Genomic DNA, 24439 nt, shown 5'->3' with positions numbered 1-24439 from the left:
GACGTATGTTTATGTGTGTGTTTGTGTGCATTTGTAATGCAAAGACTTTGTAAACAATATGAACTATCATAGTCTGCATATGTTCCTATAAATAAACTATTGCTGTAATATGGGCATAAAGTACAGAGTAGCACAGACAGATACTATAAATAATTTCCGGTTTTTAACAAATTCCATGACTGTAATCATGTAAGGACATGAACCCCCCCACCCCCAAAAAAATAAAGCTTAACATGCTCTAGGTGTGTTGCCATCAGCATGTATCACGTACACAGTGATTGTGTGAAAGCGTGACAGGCAGGCAATCACTACTCAGTCATGGCACGTTTTGTCCAACCCATTGGGACTTGGAAATGTGGCTCATTTGGCGGAGGCACATTAAACGGTCGAGGGTAATTTCGAGGACCGGCTGGGGCTGGTCTTCATGTCTCTTTTCAGTACAGCCCTTGTGGTCTATGCAGCCCTAGGTAAAGACCACTGTAGCAGATCTTCGGTATCTGTCTTCGCGTCATCTTCATGGCATGTAAGATGGTGGAGTGAGGCATTATGTTTATAGCGCATCGGTGGCTAGTACAGCCGTTCATCATCGGGCGCTGATAGCCAGGACTGCAGAGGTCCATGACAGAACATTAATCTGCCTCTCAAACAGACAGCCATAAGTCTCTCCTCCTCCTCCTCCTTGCAAGTCCAACACATGTGATCGTCATTCACTCCCTTTGTTTTCATGTTCCTCTTCTCCGCTTTTCGATATCTCATACTCACCTCTTTCCGTTTTTCGCCGTAGTCTTCCTGTCCGCACCTTATGTCCCATTCATCTCAGCTTTTTTGTTTTTTGTTTGGGTGTTTGTCCTCTTGACCAAATTAATCTATCAGCAGCACAGCAATAATTCCTCCTCCCTCAAGATGTGGTAGTCATAGTTTAAACAGTTTCCTGTGTCCATGTCTCTTGTTTTAAAAAATTGTATAAATTGTGTGGATCAAATCATAAAAAAATAGAATAGTTAAAGCTGCTCTAGCCAATATTTTTACCGATTTCCAACGATGTATCAAATTACTTTGGATAATGTTAATTGCGTCACTTGCACTGACAAACTCACAGATGATCATCATCCATCTCTGCTGTTCCCTTCAACTCTAGGGAGCATTTTAGCATCTTTAAGCTCATCGTTTTGGTTTTATGTCCCACAACTTTACTCTTCTGTCTTTACTGCGTCATTTTCAACCATAACAGATTTCAGGGACAAACATCTAGAATCCAACTGTACACTACCTAACAGCACCAAATGACACAGACAAAGTAAGCTACTAGGTGGTGCACATAGTGGAGCACTTGGCAGTTAAAGAGCCGGACAGAGCTAAAATGACTGGACTCAAAATGAAAGCTAATGGGGCACAGTGTCTGCTGGGTGTGTAATAGGTAATTGTTTGCGAATGGGTCTGCCATAACAATTTTATAAAGTGGTAATATGTTAATGTTGTGTGTATAGCTTGTTCTGCTGACCTCAGGTGGCCAAAAATATCAATTAATGCAGCTTTTTTTGTCCAAACTTCTTTGGCCATATTTAGCCTTTTGGAATGAGACTTGCCGCTTTGTTTGCCTTCACTGTTCCATTAGGAGATTTCTTGTCTTTTTCCTGTGCTCACATTCCTCTCCATATTTATCTGTCTCTTCCAGCCGGGATGTCTGTGAAAAGTGCAAAGGGAGGTCCAGAAGGTAGACCATCATCTGCTGCCAGGTCAGTGATAGCAAACCAAAAAATGGTGGAAAAAACTGGTAGAGAATCTATACATAAATTCATAAAGTTTTAACAAAAAGATCAGTCAAGAATTAGTGAAGATGTGATCCTTAAACTGATATTTTAATATAAACATATACGTTACTTCAGTCTAAATCAAAATTTTGGGATTTTCTTATACAATAGCAAGTGAGCAATGCATGACAAGAAAGATAGACTTGCTAGAGATGGTCTACCAGCTTTGGAAAGATTTCTAACATATTACAGTTTCTGGGTTGTGTAGTCCCTAAACTTTTACACATTCAAACAATATTCTCCCAGTGCTACTAGTGTCTATCAGCAGTCTGAGTCCATGCAAACCTCCTCAATGGGATGCTCTATCTATGTGACAGTCCACACAGTTCAGTGTTGTTGATTTTTATTGTTGGCTATAAGAAAAAAGAAAAAGATTCATATTAATTACAAGACATGTACTGCACTTTAAACTGATTAAAGCTTCTTTCTCTCCTAGCATGTCTCCGCGAGGGGGGAGGGGTGCAGCGGCAGGCAGATCACCTGCTCCAGGGAGATTCAAAAACAAGGCCCTTCAGCTCAGCCTCTCCAAGAAATTTTGGTTATTATCATTCTCTGTTTCTAATCAACATTGATTAAGACAAGGGGAGTGGGTTGTGTAGAACTGTGAACTCAATTAGTGCCATCGATTGGTGCATCAGCGGCTAAAGCATGCCTTCAGAATTTCAAAATTATTCTTTTAAGAAACACTTCCACCTCTTTCCTTTTTCTGGTGACTGATGTAACTACTGATGTCAGCTGATTGGACTGCTAATGTTTTTTCAGTCATTTCAATCAAGCTGAGCAATTATTTCAAGGGAGGCTAGATGGAGTTACACCTTTCTAAGAATATCACCCAAAAGGCACTTGCCTGTGTTTGTCGAAGTTTGGAGGGGAAATTATAGGCCTGGCGATAATGATGACAGCTCTCACCATCTGGCAAACAAATGCACCCTTCACAGCTCACAGTCACAATCCCCCTCGGCCCAAGGGAAGCACTCTGGTGAGGGGGAGGTTCGTCGGCGCAGTAAAAGGAGCCTCAGCAACAGCTCAGCAGTCGCCGCTGCCTACATCTCTTACCTCAATAAACTCTTTGGACAGGTCAGTTCAACAACAAAGCCACATCACAGCCATGACACACTTGTTGGTTACACCAAAAGGGGAGTTTTAGTTTGAAGCTTTTGGTTTTATAAAAAACCATCATCAGGAGCAGGTGGACATAATAGGAAAACAACATCTAAAGACCTAAACTGTTGACTGTAAAATTAATACATGTCAACACTCAATGCTCTCAACATCACATAAATTGTTTCCTGACATCTTTACCTGTTGCTGAGAGAGTCTTCCCAAGAGAAATGACACAATCAGTCATTTCAGCAAATGCCCCAAAACCAACTGTGGTTACATTCAAGCGACAAAGACCTCTAGTGGCTGTAGTAATTACAAGGAGCAATGAAAATGATGAACTGATGTTATTACAGAGCGGCAACGTCAGCACAAAGAGGAGATCAAAGTGGATGGATGGGTCAACAAAAAATTAGACTTTAACACTGGAGCTGTTCATTTCCCGTTTACTACCACGAGCCAACTTTGGTTTCTTATAACCACAACCCCAATTGTTCCATAACCGTAACCATGTGGTTATTATTGTAACTATGATGACGAATCTCCCCTAACCTTAAAGGTGCTGTATGTAAGTTTTTGCTATTGCTACATAGGTAACATTAGCATTAACAGCTTTTTACTAAGCAAGATCTTAAGCCCTTGTTGTGTTTACAACACAAGAGTTTAAAATACACCCTCTGGGCAGCGCTACTTCTTCATCCTCTTGTGTTGGACTGAGGGCAGACTAGATGCTACAGTGACTCATGATCACAAAGTAGTATTACTAGATGGGAAAGGCCGGGGTAGCTGGTTAGCATGCTAACTTCAGTAGAAGAAAAGAGGTGATCGAAATAATGGCAAAACAGGAGATAACATTGGCGTTGCTTTTCACTGCTAGGGACAGAGGCGAATAAAGGAATGATGTTGGATGCTGAATTTGTTTCATTTCTGCACTGGTAGGTAAACAGCTGTTAATGCTAACGTTGGCTATGTAGAGATAGCAAATACTTATAGCCGATAGCGCCTTTCATGTAATAGAAATTTTAACCAAAACAATGTCATTTTTGTGCCAAATCTTAACCATAGCATTGTCAAACAATAAAACTTCGATGGCACAGACAAATAATGCGGTCCTGCCGATGGAGGCGTCAGATTAAACAGCGCTTCTATGTGTCGATCTAGTGGGCCGGGCCAAACAACTTGTCTCTTCCTGGTGATGGTGTTCAAGTAAAACCGAAAGCTTGATACTGCAGCATAGCCTTTTTATAGTAACTCTACTCTTTTATGTTTTAAAATATGATCATGTTCTTAAATGTTTATCATTGGTTCTCCTGGTTCTTGGTTACATGTACACTCAGAAGAATTCTCCACTAATCTCTCAGTTATCATGCTTTGTTGAAACTAGTGAGTGTAGATAGAATAAGTTATCAATATCAACTCTGACTAGGAACACTGTGTGAAAAAGAGTAGATCTTCAATTGAAACTAGCCATAGCTGCACATCTTGGACTGGAAATGGACAAGTATAGTATCAATAATGTGACCCTTATGAATAAAAGGTCACATTATTGTGGATAACAGTGGATAAAGTTCTTGAGGTAAAACAAAGCGCAACTTTGCAAGCACTGATGCAACAAGAAGGCAAGTTTTAGTTTTTAAATTTGGTTATATTTATTTTTTTGTTTTTGTTTTTTTAATAATTGTTTTCTGGTTATTTTATTATTTCTTTTCCTGTTTTTTTTTTTTTTAATCAGTTGTTGGTATTAGGGATCTTCTGTTTTTCTCACGTGTGTACATGTCATTGTTTTTCTGCTGATTGTTGATGGCATGATGTGTTCTTCAAAAAGATAAATATCTTCATATTTGTTCTTACAAATACTTCAAGCTGAAATATGTTAGCAGGTTTGGCAGTCCATTATCTGTAGGTAAATTTATCAAGAAATGAAGAAGACATGCAGAGACTTTCACAACTAATTGGAGTTTCAACTTTTTTATCTAAATATCTTTTCAGGAAAAGAGAAAGAAAAAAGTTCCTTAAGGTATATATAAAGACACAAAACATTCAAAATTAAATAAATAAAAAAACACTATGAAATAAATTATCATTATAATAACTACGAACAAAATATAAAGTATAACCATCAAATTATGAAATAATTCTGCATTTTCATTTAATTCCAGCAGTTTTTATTTCAAAAATGTCAATTTTTTTCCCGAGGTGTCTTTATGTTACAATGCCATCTTTTCCCCAAAGACCATTTTATTTTATAACGCTACTTTTCATCACATCTTGGTTTGTACATCAAGTCATACAGGGCAGAGCCAGTTATGTGATTGGCTGTCGGTTCATTCAGACCAAAGCAACAGCCAGTAAAAGAAACTGCCAAAATAAACTGGATGAAATAACATTTCATAATGATGAACTGAGTTTTAAATCTTTATTGAATTATTTCAAAGTTTCATGGTTATTGAACACTTTTACCTGTGTTTAAATATTTTGTCTATACATATTTACGTGATTATTTACTTGTCAATGTCTTATTTGTTTACTTATTTTTGTGCATTTGGATCTCCATGAGCATGTTAGAGAGAATACAAAAGAGACAAGCAAACAAAGGTTGATAAAGTGGAGGTTTGTAGACTCACAGTAAAAGCTGAAACTTTTGACTTTAAATTTACACAGAATCGATTTGGAAAATGGATCCATTTGTTCAGCACATTCTAAGTGGTAACTATCGATTGGGAATATAAACGCTTCACTGCAACTATGAGAATCCAAAAACTGATGCCCTGTTTGCAAACCAGTAATTGCTGATGTATAAGATGTCAGATGACAGTGGAAAGTCAATATCAGTACTCAGCTCTTTTCATTCAAACATGAAACCATCTGATCAGGACTGTGGGCTGTTACGTAATCCTCTAAACCTAAAAGGACATCTTTTTAAAGAAGTCATTCCAATAATTCCACTTTACTAATGATGTACTGCGTGCACACTGGGCTGGCTATCATTAATGCCCTGCTTGGCTGAAGTTAAGCACTGACTCTGTTCATGCCCGATACCATGATCCCAGATTCCTGTAGGGCATCAGAATGTTTGGGAAAATGACAACTGGAAATGAGCCAACAAACGATTCAGCTCAATGGCACCTTCCCTGTTTCTGTTAAAAACATTAGCTGATTTATATATCGAGTACAACTACAGCATATGTTTAACTTTAATATAACTTATAAAATACTGTATGCTCAGGATGCTAATGCGCCTGACTTAAAAACTGTGTTCTTTCAAGGACAGAACTCTGAATGGCAATTATATTAATTACAAGGACTTATTCTATGTTCTTTTGAAATTAAAAAGCTTAAACTTCACATGTAGAGGGTCAAAATCTATTTTTTTTTATTGATTTAACTTAAATTAATTTAAGTTAAATCAATAATACCTAAAATATAAGTAGGATATGATTATTGGATCGGACACATCTAGTAATAAACCAGTGATTGTGATGCATGAAGTAATGAATTTAGATTTCTTAGTAATCTAATGTTATGCTCCATTATGGCGCAACAAACCCCAGGAAAATATATCTAATTATTTTTAAAAAAAGTATGTATTCCCTTGGCTACTTTATAGATTTATATTTTAACCTATTTATAATCTAGTTTGTAGATTTTGCAGGAATGGTTTGTATAATATAATGTACATTGTATTTTTATACGTTAATATACTGTATATGCAACACATATGCATATACATGTGGGAATCTCAGTGCAGAACGGACTAGTTCTTGTCCTAACATACATATTTAAGTATTCAATATGATTTTTAAGATTTTGGGGGGATTTGTCTTTATTTCTGACAATGTTCCCTAATCCATAAAAATATATATATTTTATTTTAATGTATGATGGTGATGATGGAATCTCATTAGTCGGATCAAGGACCTTTTGTTCTAGTCAGTGTTGTATATGTCTTTTATTTTGTTTTGGTCGAGGGTCTGCTTTTTTATTCCTTTTTTTTTAATTCCGCTAATGCACTGCACTTATCATTATTATTATTATTATTATTATCCTAAGATTCTTGCAAAGCAGAGCTAAAAGCAGAGCCAAAAGCTTTTCCATAAATGCCTTCATCACAGGAGAGGGATTTACTGTAAACGATAACCGAGAAATCTGTGCCAAGGGGTGTTCTGTGCCTATGAACCTTTTGATGATGTTTCATAACTAGATTTCTTAATAGCTACCTAATGGGACCATTTCATTGTTTTAAAGCAAGTTATGGGAAATGAAAACCATTTCGTAATGACCTTGGGCTACTGTGGACCCCTCTTCCGCATCCTTCCCGAGTTGCTACCTCACCTACCATGACTGATCTGCCTTGTTTTACTGTGACAGTCCTTGATTTGAATTTACTAGTAGCCAGGTAGAGAGATCTGCATCGTTTCCACAGGACAGAGGACACACTTTTTTGGTTTTTGCCCTGAGACTGAGGCCGGGGGACCAAGCTTCCCGCAGTAGTCCTGCCCTAACACAAGTCTTAATAACGCCCTCAACAAGGCTCACTGTCAGCGGTCATTAGATCCAACTGGGGCCGGGAGAGACAAATAGCTAAAGAAAGACAATTGATGCATCTACATGTCAGACAGAGCCACAGTGGAAGACAGATAAATGTGTAGCAGAATGGTCAATGGGTAATTACTATCTGCATACTGTACTTTAACTGTATGGTCATTTCAAGTGCTGTTTCAATCTGAGGACCATATGCGTTTCTGTGAAGTGCCCACATACGTCTCATATGTGTTCATGTGTCATGCTGACAAAGCGGTAGGGCTGCTCAATGGGCCATGTGAAGGCAGACAGAATGAAATTAACAGTTAATGGGCTCGTTCTGACAGATGAATTGAGAGTCTGCATGGCATGCCGTCTAATCCTTTCTGGATGAAAAAAAATCCAATTAATGTGTTGACCTTGCTATCTAAATATGCCCTTGTAGGCTGGCGGATCCTGTGCAGGGTAAACAGCAGTGCTGCACTCTGGGAAACAGTTTTTCTTTATGCGTTGGCATCCAAAATCATATTACACAACTTAAAAGGTTTATATAAATAATGAGTGTTTCAGTATGTGAGGCAAAGTACACGTATAATGAGAAAACTCTTGATGCAATTGCATCTTGGCACCGCATTTGTGTTTTGACTCTGTTGGCCATATTATACGGTGAATAATCATTTGAACGCCTGCCATGTGGAGCAGCTTCCAAATAAACCATGGGGGCCTCTCCTTTTTAGCTGAAGCTATTGTGCACTTGAACAGGATGACCTTGTGTGATTTACGTTTTAGCCACCCTGCGTGCCAACATGGACTAGGACGAAAATCTTGAACTTCTCTTTGCATTCCAGTTTCACTGCTGCCCTGATTTGCCTTTTTATCTCTCGCTTCACTCAGCAGTAAAAAAATTCATTCTCCTTAATGAAAGTAGGAATAAAGTAATGAAAATAGACACTTGATTAAAATAAGAGATTGAACATAAAAATGTAAAAGTGCAGAAGTAAGGTGAGCATTAATTAGACTTGAGGATCAAAGGAAAAACAAAAACTCTTTCTTTTAGAATCTGGAGCTGATGCAGTCAAACTATTTTAACAGTCATGGTTGGCCTTCTCCATACTCTAGCAATGCAGCATATTTTGAGTGAGTTGTTGTAAGTTTTTCGTGTAAAATCTCATAAAAGTAATAGCCATAGCGATCAGACAAATGTGATGAGGTGAAAAGTGCAGAATTTTCCTCCGAAACACATCGGAATAAAAGTAAAGCCTAACATAACAGAAATATCCAAGTAAAATGCCAGTACCATGGATAGATGCAATTTGTTACTTCCCCCTACCAGTGTTTCTTTATCTCACAGCTTCTGAATTCTGTTGAGCCTCAAACCCTTTTCCTTACTGCATGACAGTGAGGAAAAACAAGCCCACAGCGAAGTTGTGCACACTGGTGCTTGCCATAATCAAGTCAGTCTTGTCTCTTTGAACTTATAGGTATCCTCAGGCTTGTGGCATCTTTGCGCTAAGCGATGTATCCATATGTCAGAGTCATTTGCTCTATACCAAAATGACTGGAGTTTCTTGATTTCCCTGTGGATGTGATGGTGTTTCTGTAGAAGAACTGCACATTGTTAGCGAGCCCTTAGAGTCAAGATGCTGTGGGAACGAGCATGATTTCAGCATGAAACAACAGGCATCTTGCTAAAGACACATTGTCAAATTGCTTTTAAAGGATGATTCAGTTCATTTAAGGATGACATTCCAAAATCAAAGCCTTACATATGCAAATTTAAGTCAATACTTGTTTACAGATATGCTAATTAGAGCATTGTTTCAAGGACCAAGTCATGTGACATGTGTCATTACACTTTTTGCTAAAATATGAGCACATTCATTGCCGACATTCTATATGATGGATCTATGTGAAGCTCCCACACTTCTCAGCTCAACTAACATTTCAAGTGCATTTCGTCCATGAGGATATGCATTTGCACAGTATTGCCACTGATGGCCAAATTATAATGTGTTTCTTTCAAAGTTTTCTGTATGCAACCAGTGAAATATATTAACATACTGCTATTTTAAGCCCTGAGCACACCTACATTCTACTGCCATCCATTATGCGAAATGACTATGTGGAGGTTTTGTTCCCTTCTTCCTAGCTTTGCCTCAACTTCCCTGAAAATACATGAAAAGGGGAGAGAACGAGGGAGAGAGGGAAAGAGAAAGAGAAATCACCCTTAGCAATTGTCAGTACAAGGCAGGGAATATACTGAATGCTTCACACACAAGGCTATATGCAAATAATAAGCCTTGTGTCTGTGGAAGCAAGTGTGTATGCATTTGTGTCTTTGTCAACATGTAAAACTTGGTGAAACTCAACGCCACATGGTTGTGTATTTGTTTGCACATAAACTAAGCTCATGCTGCGTTTCCCTCAGGATGCTGCAGATGTAGAGTGTCTGAGTGTGTGTGTGTGCGTGTGTGCGTGTGTGTGTGTGTGTGTGTGTGTGTGTCTGTGTGCGTGGATGTGTGCGCACATTTAGGAGTGTGTGTTATTGTGTCATTTTGCAAATTAGAAAGACATGTCGCTGGGTGAAATCCCATTAGAGTTTACTGACAGCGTGCAGCAGTGTTGACATGATATGCATGTTATTCTAATTTGGCAGTCAAAAACTGATTATCACTGGGGTATTTCTCAGGAGAATTCACTGTTTTAAAGTCACACTGATTTTACATCCTCGTCTTCCAACGCTGTCTTGTAATCATTTCCGCTGTCCTTCTTTTCTTTGCCCTGCAGGAGAGAGAGCTGATGCCAGAGGAGTTGGATGGTAAGACGTTGTGGGTATAATTACGATTCAAACACATGATAAATGACAAGTGAGCTACACATCGGCTTCATCAATCGCAATAATATTTCCTCCTGTTAAGCTTTCTCCTAGATTGAGGGTTTTTCAGATTTGCCTTGAAATGTTGTTTACCAAAGGCTCAGAGCTACAAAATCAATTAAAACAACAAAACCTGCTGTTCTTGAGAGCTGGCTGTAGTTCTTTCTGCTGGAATCCACAACTTATAGATAAGTTAACTTTGCTGAAATCATTACTATCGGTGTCTGTGCAAACTGTTTATGTGTGTGTTTGACTCTTGGGAAACATATTTACCCTACTTTATGGTTTGTTGCAATCGCTGTAATTTCTTTGTGTGTCTGTCAGAGCTGCAGGAGGCCTTTAAGGAATTTGACTATGATGCGGATGGCTTCATCCATTACAAAGATATCGCCGACTGCATGAGGACCATGGGCTACATGCCTACAGAGATGGAGCTCATCGAGATCATCCAGCAAATCAAAATGAAATGTGTGTATTTACCCGCCCGGTTGTATGTGTGTGCGTGGTTTTTATTTCTCCCTCAGTGGTCAAAGCATGTGTGCATGACTGATGGGCCTTTCTGAAGTGAGCAGGTGTGAATGCCTGAGTAATGTGTCTGTGTGCGTTGCACAAACACGTGTGCTGGTGTTCGTGCACCTTCTTTCCCATGAGTCCGTGAGGAACTGATGTTTGTCTTTGAAGTTGGGGTCATTTGAGACGTTATAGCAGACTGATTAATGGCCTTCACACCGCAGGTGCGGGGGTGTATGAATGTGGGTCTGCATGTAGAAGTGTGTGTTTTTAGTTGAGATCTAACTTTCCTCTCTCTGCTCTTAATGAGGGTGTGTTTGTCTTTGCTTTCTTCTCTGAACGATCAAGTATAGATCTGTGTGGCTAGTGTTTAAAGTTTTAGGTGAATCATCACTGCACAGATTTCTGGATTTCTGCCATAAGCCTCGAGAACCTGTGCCTGTAACACCTACATGGTCTGCAAATCTGAACAATCCTAAAAGGATCTGCCAGAACTCTACGTAAATGTTCAATGGGCACATGGGGCACAGACACCGGGGGCACACTGTCGGTGTGAAGTTTTGAAATATCCTAAGTCATAATCTTGATGAGAGTGGCTATGGCTCAGGAGGTAAAGCTGGTCATCCACTAATCGTGGTTAGATCCTCAACTCCTCCTGTCTACAGGTTGAAGTGTCCTTGGGCAAGACAAAAATTGCTCCTGATGGTCAGGCCAGAACCTGGAACGCCCACTGCCACTGGTGTGTGTGTGTGTGTGTGTGTGTGTGTGTGAATGGGTGAATCATAGGTAAATTGAAAGCCATTTAATCAATGCATCATGGCAGGCACACTAATTCTCTTACAAACGTACAGTTTGACTCATATACAATAAATTGCACCCTTTTCTAAATTCAGCTGCGACCAGCTACACCCTTATTTGGTCTGGTATGACCAGTAGCTTATGCTGGCTAATGTTAATGTGAGCAAACTATTCATAGATATTCCTGTGTAACTGACACTACTGCGTCTGTTGACTAAGGACTGCTGTGCACCTCTGTTACTGTTACACCCAATTTTTGCATCGTTATCCTGTAATTGTCAGTTACACCATGACTTCACTGCTGGGTGTGGTTACGGGTGAAGGAGAGCACACCTCTGATCACACCCAACCACACGCATCAGTGACTCCGGGAGCGCCCAGAGGGGAAACAGACAGGACACTTTCAACCAAACAGGCAGTGAAACACTGCTTCTCAGCCTGCTCTAAAAGTCCAACTGAAATTAAATAGCTGTCCTTGTCTGCTACAGCACACATACTGTATATGCTCTTTAACTCACATGATCTGAAAAAAAAAAAAAATTAGAAAAAATTACAAACCATGAAATTAGAAACCATAAGGGAGAAATGTATATTTTATATTTTTGACTCCATGATGGCGTCCCCTATTTTTGCATTAATTTGTTGGAGTACCGATGGTTATCAATCTACATAGATGGATAACATGTTTCCATGCAGCCAATCAAATCCTTGCACAAAGCAGTAATGTTGGCATTCTATCATAAACTAGGTTTCAATCCAAATAGATTTTAACTGAATTTCGTGAAAATCGGCAAAACAGTATGCAAATTAATGCACAATTCCATCCATTTCCATTATGTGAGTATTAGGAGTTGGTTCATCAAGATAAACTTCGGGTGGTGCTAAGCTTCCAGTCGGGTGCCATTAACCATTGAAGAAAAGGGTGCAACTAGATGATGTTATTAAAACAGCGCCCGTCAAACCTCAGAATCGGAAAAACAATGTAGAGAGCATGATGCAATTATGGTTACTATGTGTTTGTCGTGTATTCATTTGGAATTTGAATGTTACAGTCTCTTGAAAAACTTGAAAATGTGCATAAAGGCAGGTGACTGGAAACCCATCTATAGGCAGATGGTCACACTAACTGCCTGTGGTCTACTACACAACACAAGAGCCACAGATTTTGAAGAACTCCCCACACTGGCTTTCCTCCTAAAGATTCCCTCTTGTCTAACTTACGAACATCAACACATCTTGTCCTGCACCTTAGCTTGTTGAACGAGCCACCAACCAAACATTTCCCAGGGAAAACTACACTGCTAACGTCAGTTTACTGGCAAGTCAGCAATTAGCTGCTCAGTTGCAGCACAGTAAACAGCACGTAAACATATCTTCAAATGTCACCTCAGTCCGTTTAGATACTGGTGTTGTCCTTCCTCTTCAATACCTCTGCTTAAAAAACCTCTGTCCATGACTTGTAAGCTACAGCACAAGTTCGTTTAGATTGTCTCTACTTTCCCTGCCAGTGTTCGTAACCTAGCTCTGCAGAAAGTTTGGGTTTTGTTTTCTTAGTTTTCTGCTGGGGAAATAGTTCCTATGTTACCTGCTGACAAGATGCTCTGTGGATTATCCAGAGTAATGGGGACACTGCTCCTGGAAAGGGATGTTGCTGTTCAAAATCTTGTCATTTTTCAATGCTGTAAGCACCAGGAAAAAAATAATTTCTTTCACTTCCATTGTATTGGTGTGAAGACAAAACTCACAGACATAGATAACAAACAATGTAGCTAAATAAAAGCAAACACGACAAAGACAGTCTCAGAGACTTCCATATATGTGTGTGTCTGCTCTTAAAAAATAGACCACACTCAGTCAGTTTTCACACAGACAGGTGTAACCTAGCATTGAGCCCTCAGGACAATAACACTGATAATGAGAAAAATATTGGACTTTGGGTCCACAGTATAATTGTTTGGCCAGAAAACAGTTACATCACACTGGGTAAAGTACGTCAGTGTTTCTCAGCTGTGATCCGCAAGGACCGGAGTGCAGCTGGTCTGTGTCCTACCAGCTAGTTAATTAGATTCTGGTCTCCCAGGTGTAAAAATTTCTCCTGATTAGGTGGTTAGAATGACAAGGGCAATGATCTTGAAAACCAGGACTGAGACGGCCATTGCTGTGTTAACCGCTCATAAACTTCCCATAAAAGTCCACATCTGATGTGCACCAAAGCAAAATGTGACAGAGTACAAACTAATGTGGCACAAGCAGTCATTGCTCAAGCCTACAGAGTCGTATTTTAAATTCCTGTCAAGATGCCGAGAACTTCAGAAATACCAACTGCGTCAGTCTGAATTACGGGGAAAAGGGTATAACTCATCTCTCATTGTGACTTTACCACTTGATGTAGTGTTACAGCCATGAAAATGGAGCCTCAGATTTAAATTATAAGCTTTATACATGAATAGCTTGAAGAAGCAGGTACGTACACAATATGTGATGCTTTAGACAGTGTAGAAAATCATTTTACATCTCTACCTCAAAGGGAAACTATAAGAGAATTTTTTAAACATCAGGGCTTTGGTGGTTGTTACTAAAATTTATTTTAGTAACTATTGTTAGCTATTTTCCATAATGTTTAGCATGTATTATTCATCTGTTCACTGATGCCTTAATTTGACCAATAATATATCATGTGCCGTAAATACTCCTAGTTTATTCTCTCTGGTGTAATCCCTATAGAGTCATTGATACCATGAAATTCTGTCTTTTTTCTGTAAGTAATATTGCACCATCAACGGAACAATAATAACCTCCTTAAAAATTTTGGGAGAATCTTTCTACTCCGTCATTATAGACTGGCCCACTAAAGGCACAGAAATTCTTCGAGGCAGTGTCAGGAATCCCCCCTGACTGCCGCTCCACAAAGGGTAAAGCCAGTCAGCCAAAAAATACACCTTACCTTGAGGCAAGTATGAAAATCCTTTGCTAACTCAAATCATAAAATTAATTGCTAGAAGTGGGCTTTAATTTCAGAAGCCTTCAGCTGCTGTTGTAACTAATAGATGACAGTTTTAGCCATTGGTTTCGTGATTCAGCACCATTAAAAGTGCTTTCCACACATCTGAGTTTGATTCTCATTCAACAGTTCCAAGACTCAGAGCACCGATTCAATTTTTTTTAACCCACGAAATGACCGCATGGCTTTATTGAGTAGTCTTTCACATCCACCAAGGCCCAGATAATGAAAACAGACCCAACCCAAATGGTCTACACAATCAAATTAGCCTGTCTTTTGTCAAACTAATAACACGAGCCTTCCCATTGTATCAGTCTGTTTTGATGATTGAACCATGGGGATCAAAAAAAAAAAACTGGTTTTAACTGGATTGAAGGAAACATAATCAGCATATACTGTATGTGGCTCCATGCACTGAGGGCATTCACCAACTTGTCACAGACAAGCATGGTATTAAGTCAAGAAAGGCCAGGTATGTCGCGGCCATTCTTCATTATGAGTAGTGAGTCCACTGGTGATAAAGTTTTTGCCCTCTAGGTTTTTTTTTAGAATTGGGTCCTGTGTTTATCTCGTGCACACGTATGAGGACGCAAATGCGTGCACATGCGATTCACATGATTCCACTGATTAACAGGTAACAGTTAAAGCGCCATCAAGAGGAGGACTGCACTCTAGTAAATATGGATGTAAACAATGCAAGTTCCAAACTTTCAAACTTTCCCGTCAGCTCTTTAGAGCTGTTTTGGTTTTAAGGCCACAAATGAACTGTTTTGATTCACTGTCAAGGCTCTCATAACTGTAGTTTCCACAACAGGAAGCTGTTTGCAGTCAAAAACCTCTGATTAATTCATAGTACACTACTTGCCCAGCATGCTTGCTGGGGAACATAGTGGTGAATTTGGCAGTTAAAGAGCCAGACATATCCCAGGAGTTGTTGTTGTAGACCCCAGCAGATGTACAAACAAGAGCGCTTATTGGACTTACACTCACTGGATTGCCAGAAAAGTGACTCTAAATTAATGCTAATGTTGCCGCATGTCTACTGCATGTGTAAATAAGCAACTGTTTGCGAACACATTCACCATAATGACTTTAAAAGGTGAAAGTATGTCAATGTTGTGCTTTAGCTTGTTTCCCCCCAGAGTTACCAGAAAAAAAAAAAAATCAATTGATGCAGGTTTAAACCTGCAATAACTGACCTTTCTGGCCACTTTGGGGCAGCAGCAACAAGCACATCATCACCTTTGAAGTTGATGCGGCGAACTTGTTGGCTAATAGTTGCTTATTTACACTTCCAACAGTTATGGAGCAATATTATACTAATATTGAAATATCAATTATAGCCGCTTTAAGTATAGGATCTGAATGCATCTTCCACCACTGCCACTAGGTAGATAATTATACATGTATTTGCCAATATCCTCTGGCACCTTAATGCTTAATGCATGATTCCAGATGATTCCATATGTGTATTACAGACACTTCAGGAGGGACAGAATCCTTACTTAGTCAACCTGTGCATATATGTGTCTTCATCCACATGTGTGTCTTCCTGCAGGGGGTGGTCACGTAGACTTTGATGATTTCTGCGAGCTAATGGGGCCGAGGATGCTGGCTGAGACGGCTCATATGGTTGGGCTGAAGGAGCTCCGCTGTGCCTTCAAACAGGTAAGAGGTCCCCAGCTGGAAACTCTGCAGAAGTCTAACTTCAAGCAGGTGGATCTGGCCTGGTGCTATGACAGTACTTTGAAGTGGGCAACAGGACCTTTCCTCAGAGAGTGTCAAGAGTGTGTGGCTCCTACGTTTAAACAAGAGGAAAGCGAGCTAGCTGACTATGAATGCAGAAGAAAGGGGTTTAAAGGGAAAAGCAAATATTCATATTCTTAAGGTTTTTATATAGGCTGGTTCCTGCCATCCAAAGAGCCAACATTTATATTATATTCTTTACTTCTTTGTCTCTCCTCTTAATTTCCTTATTAGCCATGACCACTTCCTTTGAAATTTTGTGGTGCCTCATCGGTCTGGAGGAAATATTTATTGAGTTGCTCTTTTTGACGTCAATACAGAGTCAGGTACACAAGCAGAGATTTGATTGTTCCCCAGAGCTAAGCCCTGGAGTGCTGTAGTCTCTGACCAGACAAAACAAATGGTGGTGATGATTTTATTCATAAGCACTGCTTCACACACCTGGGTTCAGCCTATAAACACATTACAGCATGACAGGTTTTCAATGGTTACTGCAAAACAGACAACACTGATATAGTGCTCTTAATGATTATAACTGAAAGCATATAAGAGTGAGGAACAATTTATCTATGTTGAAAGTTAGTTCAGGGAAATTTGGACATCAGGTGCATAGGAGAAGTTATTTGTGTCATTAAAGTGATGGCAAATCAATATTTAAATTCTGTATTTACCACTCATCGAATGTAAAATGTGCTTTCTGCATAAAAATACTTAACGTTGTACAGTTGTACACCTTGAAATGTAACAAATGTAAAGCTAATTGTGTCAGTTAAATAACCCACCCTCGACTAATCAACTGCACTTATGTTACATTGAGCTTTGTAGCAACATTTTTATCTCCACCAATCTCTTCCTGAACTTTTGGGGATACTTGATAAATCAAGCTTTTATCAAATCCTGTAGGCAAGATACCAAAAGAATCATTCATCTCCATAAAGAGGTTTTAAAAGTGGATGCTGCTCTGTTCAAAAAGCAGACATATTAAGGGTTTCAACTGTGTCCTCTATTTTGAGAATCTAGAGTTTCTCTGTCACACATTCATCATCATCAGATCCTGAGTAACGCTGTCAAATGCCAGAAATTCACATATTCTGATGTTCGAATCCTTCAGTGGAGAACAATGAATTAGCTCTCAACTCCACTACTTCCGAACAGAAATGTCTGAAAACTTCAGAGCATTGTATACTCTCTCAACAAACAAGAATACATTTTCAACTCATCCCAACTCAGCCTTACAGTCATTTCAAAATTCTTCCTCACCTCAGCACTAACACCCATGAGTCAGCATTGCCCTATGTAAAGACTCGTGCTGTTTTCAGACTTCCAGGGACCTCGTGCTGCCATGTTGTAACTAGGTCTATATAAATGTGAAAATCGGTTTTGATGATAACCAGAGACTACTCTGTGTTTGAATAGCTCTGGTATAGCATGATCTATAAGCTTTTTTGTCTATTTTAATCCTAATCTCTTGATACCTTTCCCTTCCTCTACTTCTGCAATTCTCTGCCATCATACTGTATTCAATGTGTCCACTCCATATTAGCCCAGAAACGTCTATCTGTGTCACCTGTAATTTTCTGCTCTTTTGGTCTATTTATTTGTCTCCCTTTACTCACTACATGTTCTTCTCGCTCTCCACTGAATGCTACACGTTGCAGTTTGACTGCGATGGTGATGGAAAGATCACGTTTGATGAGCTGAAGGAGGGCATGAAGACCCTCCTCGGGGAGAAGCTGAAGAAAGGCGAGCTGGAGGAGATCCTCGGCGACATTGACCTCAACAAAGACGGCAACATTGACTTTGATGGTGAGTGGTTAGGGACTTGGGGGAAGAATTGTGTGGGAGGGGAATGGATATGCTCCAGGCAAGGTGCGGGGTGATCAAGCAAATCATAAAAACTATGAGACACTGAGCAAACATTGAGACAATGGGGCAGTTTACAGTAGTGATTCCCAAACAGTTCTGAAGCAGTTGCCAGAGGGTATGTGGAAAGACCAATAATTCACAACTAAATTCAACTTACTGAACCAAAAATATAAATTGGGATTTTATTTAAATTATATCCACATACTTGTGTTAAAGAGATAAATAAATTAAAGATCTAAAAATAGGATCCTTAGATCTTAAAATAATAAGTAAACGGCTCATCCTCACTAGGTTGCAGTTGAGAGTGTGAGTTAGCATTCAAGCAGAGAAGTCAAAACAGTTAGCTAACGGTAATGGACAAATTGTTAAAATAGAGGGTTAAAAGAAAATGGTTGACATAGTTAAAGTAATGGATAAGCAGTTGAAATAATTAGCTAAAAGTAAAGAAGAAAAATATTATATAAAATCATTTATATTAAATTAATATAGAAAATATTCCCAAAGTGTCAGTACTGCCGATATGAAGTCCTGTTTTGAGTATCAGTACTAGTGTCGATAGGATCAACACCAAAAACATTGATCCATCTTGTTAGATCCCGTTCTGAGCACACGAACACTTCCTACTGCTGAATTTGCTTCTCTGCTGCTGTTGTGTGCATGCACGCAGTGAGGACCTCTTTAGTTCAGAGAACTCACATAATTAACATTTGTTATTTACCATTAAAAAGTGATTTGTTTTTCATTATGTGATTAAGTAAACAACAGAGAACACTAAAAAGAAATGCCTCATGTTTGGAAAATTAGTTGTGGTAATTAAAATATATTCTGAAGTAACCTACTAATGATGCATTCATAAATCACAGCATATTTCTCTTCCTTACATGACAGTACGTTATGTGCTTTTAACAATAACGTTATTAATATTGATATTGATATTGATATTGGTGATCCTGGCCTTGGTATTGGATAGAAACTCAATTTTGATGTATCGCCCAAACCTGCTTTTCGCTAATCCAAGTGTACTGTAGTTGTACAAATACAAACTTTACGAGGGCAATCAAAATATGGGTAATTTAATTGTAGGGAAATAATATCGTAAAAATATGAACTTAATTAATTTTAATAGCATCCAGTATCATGCAGTGACATCCAGTTTATAATCCATTCACATTTCGAACATGTAGGGTGTGGAGTCGATGAAGGGATACTTGAGCTCATCTGATATAGCTGTGACAAAAAAGGTTGGGAACCACCGGTGCACAGGAGAGGGAAGAGCAAACTATAAGCACAAAGCAGAGGGGTCAGTGAATGGGCTGACAATGAAGGGGATAGAAGGAGAAAATGATTAAAAAACTGGGCAAGCAAAGGGTTAGAAGGGAAAGAGGGATGATAAAGTCAAGGTGGGTCGGCTGGAAGGGCCAATCCAATCTAATCAGTAGTGCATTAAGACAATCAATACACATGCCTGGACACCTGTTACGTTACACACAAAGAACACACACACACTGTTGGACAGCTCAAAGACTTTGCAGAAGTTACATTACAATGTGTACAATGTACCTCGCAAGCAAATAACAATTGGACAAATCACACACACACACACACACACACACACACACACACACACACACACACACACACACATAGATGTCGACGTGCACCTGTGCCGGCACCATCAACACCACATTGATGTTAGTGCAGTTACAGGCTGCAACACACAAAGGGCTTAGAGGCGTGATACTGTTGGTCTTGTCTCTGCGGTCCGATCAATTATAATTACTGGGAACATATGAATAGGTGTGTCAGTCTCAGAAGGGATCAATAAGCAGGTGCTCCTCATTCTCAGCAATTAGCCCCCAGGGCAGTGTTTGGGTGTATCTGTCCAGTCACATGCGCAGAATATCCTACAGGGCACCTGGCCAACAAGCATCCACAGCAGCTACTGGAGCTGTGAAAATCTCCCAGTGGCAGGTCAGACGGCTGGGACAGGGCTGCTGCTCCGCTCGGTTTACTCCCCTCCATAGAAAATGGTCAGAGGAGTTCCTCGAGAGATGATGTTAGTGGGTTAATCTGGAATTAAGCTTTAGTACTCGATCAATAGAGTCACACCTACAACCAGAAGTCTTTCAGAGCAAAGCGCTTCAGTAGGACAATGGAAAATGAAAGACATGATTGATGGGATGGATTCAGTGAAACCTGCCTCAAGCTATCTGCAGCTGGGTTTCAACGAAAGGACACATCAATAGTTGTCTTGATTGACAAGTGAATCCGTGATAATGGATACAGCAACTGAAACAGGCGGTAATCAAACTGATTACTGTTTACAAGAAGAGATAACCAGAGCCTGCAAAATGGCAGTTAGTGCATTGGAGTTATTAACCTTTTAAATCAAGGTTTGAACCCTGCCCAGAAAAGCAGATAAAATAAAACTGGTGTATTTAATAATGAACCTAAAAGCTCCTGTATGCTTGCTTTTTTTTTTTTTGACCTATCAACCCTTATCACCACTTCAGTTTCTCATTAACTTGTTAATGGACACATTTTATCATTACATCACACCATGAGCTGTGCTTCCGCTAAGATTTCATGTGGGCTGATAATGATGTGGCTGCATCCCAAGCTGTCCTTCATGATATTAGAGTGTCATTCGTCCTTATCAGTGGATCAGCTGCCGTCTCTTTCTCCCTCTGCAGAGTTTGTTATGATGCTTTCTGCACGATGACCTCTGATGGAATAAGATGGAGCGAACAACGCTGGATTCATGAGCTGTGTACCAATTTGTGACGACTGTCTCCTCCTCGCTATTGTATTTCTTTTTCTGTGGAATTATGCATTTGAAATGTCTGCCTGTTAAAAAAAAAAACAATGCATAATAGAGTAAAAGAGATCTGTTTATATTTTCATAATAAAAGTTGAGTTTGAGCAAGTGCAGAGGGTAAAGGGTGAGTTATGAAACACTTAAATGTATGTAACAATAATGCTGCGCTGTTGCCTCCTTGTGGCTCAGACCTGTACAGACGTTCAAGCCTCCAAAATAAAGCTAGATTTGTTTTCTATACATACTGATTTTGTTACCCACAGGTATTTTAACGTTGGGGTCATGGTGGACTGTAGTATACCTAAACTTATCTTACCTTAAATTGGTTAATGGCCCTGAAAACATTTTTTTCCTCAATCAACAACTTACACTGATTGATATAGTCCTAAATTGACACATTATTTTCTGCCTTAGTTACAACAGTTTTGGTTGTTTTTCATTAGAAACATCTATATTTCTTTGTTTCTTTGTGTTTTTGTGGCCAGTTTGAAGATTTTGCAACATTTTTATCAAATTCTGGTGTCGGTGAGTGGTTTGGTTGGGTGAGCTTTAAGGTGCTATAACGTGCATTGAGGTGAAAGCTGCAGTATGCTAATAGACACTCACTGAGCACTTTATTAGGAAACACTGTACTAATCCTGGGTAGGGCCTCCCTTTGCCCTCAGAACAGCCTCAGTTCTTTGTGTCATTGATTCCACAAGATGATGGAAACTTTTCTCTGAGATTTTGCTCCGTGTTGACGTGTGCATCACATTATTTCTGCGGATTTGTCAGCTGCACATTCATGCTGCCCATCTCCCGTTCTAACACATCCCAAAGATGTTGTATTCGATCCAGATCTGGTAACTGGGGAGGCCACTGAAGTACACTGAACTGAAACTATGGCCATGAAGGGAAGCACAGGGTCAGCAACAATACGCAGATAGGATGTGGCATTCAAGCCATGATTGATTGGTATTAAGGGGCCCAAAGTGTGCCAAGAAAACATTCCCCACACCATTACACCACCACCAACAGCCTGGACTGTTGACACAAGGCAGGTTGGGTCAATGGATTCATGCTGATGGTGCCAAATTCTGACCCTACCATCTACGTGCCACAGCAGAAATCCAGATTCATCAGGCTTTGTTTTTCCAGTCTTCAACTGTCCAGTTTGGATGAGCCTGTGCCCACTGCAGCCTCACATTCCTTAAGTTCATTCAACGGAAAGCTGAATCTTTTGGTTTTGAGGAGAGACAAATAATACAAGAACTGAACCAATGGACTCTTTAACGCTGTCATTTCAAATCCTCCCACTCCAGCAGGATCTCCGATGGGTCTTGACAAACGAAAACTTTGGAAGATAGGGCTTACAACTTAAGGTTAACTGTGAGAGGAAGAAAAGCATTTAAAAAGCATAGAAACTCATGCTAAACTCAGGTTAGGACGCACAAAATGGCTGGTATCTGTATGACAACACAGATAGGCTTTGGCATTCAAGCCATGACTGATTGGTATTAAGGGGGCAAAAGTGTGCCAAGAAAACATTCCCCACACCATTACACCACCACCACCAGCCTGCACTGTTGACACAAGGCAGGTTCGGTCCATGGATTCATGCTGTTGGTGCCAAATTCTGACCCTATCATCTACGTGCCTCAGCAGAAATCCAGATTAACCAGACTTTGTTTTTCCAGTCTTCAACTGTCCAGTTTGGATGAGCCTGTGCCCACTGCAGCCTCACATTCCTTGGCTGACAGGAGTGGAACTTGATGTGATCTTCTGCTGTTGTAGCCCATCTGCCTCAAGATTCGACGTGTTGTGCATTCTGAGATGCTTTTCTGTTCAGCTCAGTTGTAAAGAGTGGTTATTTGAGTTACCGTAGCCTGCCTTTCTGTCAGCTCCAACCAGTCTTGCCAGTCTCCTCTGACCTCTCTCATCATCAAGGTGTTTCCGTATACACAGTGCTGCCACTCATTGGATGTTTTTTTGTTTTTGGCACCATTCTGAGTAATTTTATGAAGCAATGAACACTGAGGCACAAGTTGAAAAAAGAAGTGCATTTATTATTGAAAATTGATAACTTAAAACATCTGAGCAAAAAGCAAGCTCTGTTCAAAAAGCCTTTTTACAAATGATTTACATACAACAGCCTTGTCTTGAATTTAGTTTTTTTCCATATTTTTTTTTTTTTATATCTGAGGGGAAAAAAAACAAACATTTAAAACATATTTCATACTATGGCAAAAAGGAATGGTAACCAAGCCAGCGCATCGTGTTATTCAAATCACAATACAAAATGGTGTAAGGCAAACGCAGTCCCCTGACTAAAGCACTGCAGGTACTCTCTCTCCTCCAAGCACACAGAGCAGCTTTGATTGAAGAATAATGCTAACCCATTGGCGGTATAAATGATGTTTTTGGCTTGTTTTGATTTGCCATAATATTGCAAGACCCCAATAGAATTTCTCACTCAAGCACATGGTCGGAATTTGCAAATATATTTTAACTTATAAATTAATTCAGTTTAAGTTCATTCAATGGGAAGCTGAGTCTTTTGGTTTTGAGGAGAGACAAATAATACAAGAACTGAACCACTGGACTCTTTCACACTTTCATTTCAAATCCACACACTCCAGCAGGATCTCCAAAGGTCTGTGACAAACAAAAACTTTGGAAGATAGGGCTTACAACTTAAGGTTAACTGTGAGAGGAAGAAAAGTGTTCAAAAAGCATAGAAACTCATGCTAAACTCAGGTTAGGACGCACAAAATGGCTGGTATCTGTATGACAACACAGATAGGCTTTGGCATTCAAGCCATGATTGATTGGTATTAAGGGGGCAAAAGTGTGCCAAGAAAACATTCCCCACACCATTACACCACCACCACCAGCCTGCACTGTTGACACAAGGCAGGTTCGGTCCATGGATTCATGCTGTTGGTGCCAAATTCTGACCCTATCATCTACGTGCCTCAGCAGAAATCCAGATTAACCAGACTTTGTTTTTCCAGTCTTCAACTGTCCAGTTTGGATGAGCCTGTGCCCACTGTAGCCTCACATTCCTTGGCTGACAGGAGTGGAACTTGATGTGATCTTCTGCTGTTGTAGCCCATCTGCCTCAAGATTCGACGTGTTGTGCATTCTGAGATGCTTTTCTGTTCAGCTCAGTTGTAAAGAGTGGTTATTTGAGTTACCGTAGCCTGCCTTTCTGTCAGCTCCAACCAGTCTTGCCAGTCTCCTCTGACCTCTCTCATCATCAAGGTGTTTCCGTATACACAGTGCTGCCACTCATTGGATGTTTTTTTGTTTTTGGCACCATTCTGAGTAATTTTATGAAGCAATGAACACTGAGGCACAAGTTGAAAAAAGAAGTGCATTTATTATTGAAAATTGATAACTTAAAACATCTG

The 24439-nt window shown here is 39.7% G+C and overlaps 1 protein-coding gene across 1 annotated transcript; it reads left to right on the top strand.

Annotated features, from left to right (window-relative positions):
* Positions 1 to 1662: 1662 nt before the first annotated feature.
* Positions 1663 to 21233, top strand: cabp4 (calcium binding protein 4). The gene is made up of 8 exons (XM_040146485.1): positions 1663 to 1736; positions 2248 to 2349; positions 2750 to 2888; positions 10221 to 10251; positions 10633 to 10776; positions 16176 to 16285; positions 18022 to 18169; positions 20923 to 21233. The coding sequence occupies exons 1-8, from the start codon at positions 1681 to 1683 to the stop codon at positions 20949 to 20951; spliced, it is 759 nt and encodes a 252-aa protein (XP_040002419.1). The 5' UTR covers positions 1663 to 1680; the 3' UTR covers positions 20952 to 21233.
* The last annotated feature ends 3206 nt before the right edge of the window (positions 21234 to 24439 follow it).

Source organism: Xiphias gladius, chromosome 15, assembly GCF_016859285.1.
Source record: "Xiphias gladius isolate SHS-SW01 ecotype Sanya breed wild chromosome 15, ASM1685928v1, whole genome shotgun sequence".
Lineage (NCBI taxonomy): Eukaryota > Metazoa > Chordata > Actinopteri > Istiophoriformes > Xiphiidae > Xiphias > Xiphias gladius.
Note: the sequence above shows the minus strand (reverse complement) of the source record. Positions and strands in the feature narration are given on the sequence as shown.

Bases quoted from the DNA above. Each gene is read 5' to 3' on its own strand.
- cabp4 (XM_040146485.1), top strand. From the start codon at position 1,681: ATGTCTGTGAAAAGTGCAAAGGGAGGTCCAGAAGGTAGACCATCATCT. The intron at 10,777-16,175 runs GTGTGTATTTAC...GTCTTCCTGCAG, and splicing joins CCAGCAAATCAAAATGAAAT to GGGGTGGTCACGTAGACTTT. The intron at 18,170-20,922 runs GTGAGTGGTTAG...CTCCCTCTGCAG, and splicing joins CGGCAACATTGACTTTGATG to AGTTTGTTATGATGCTTTCT.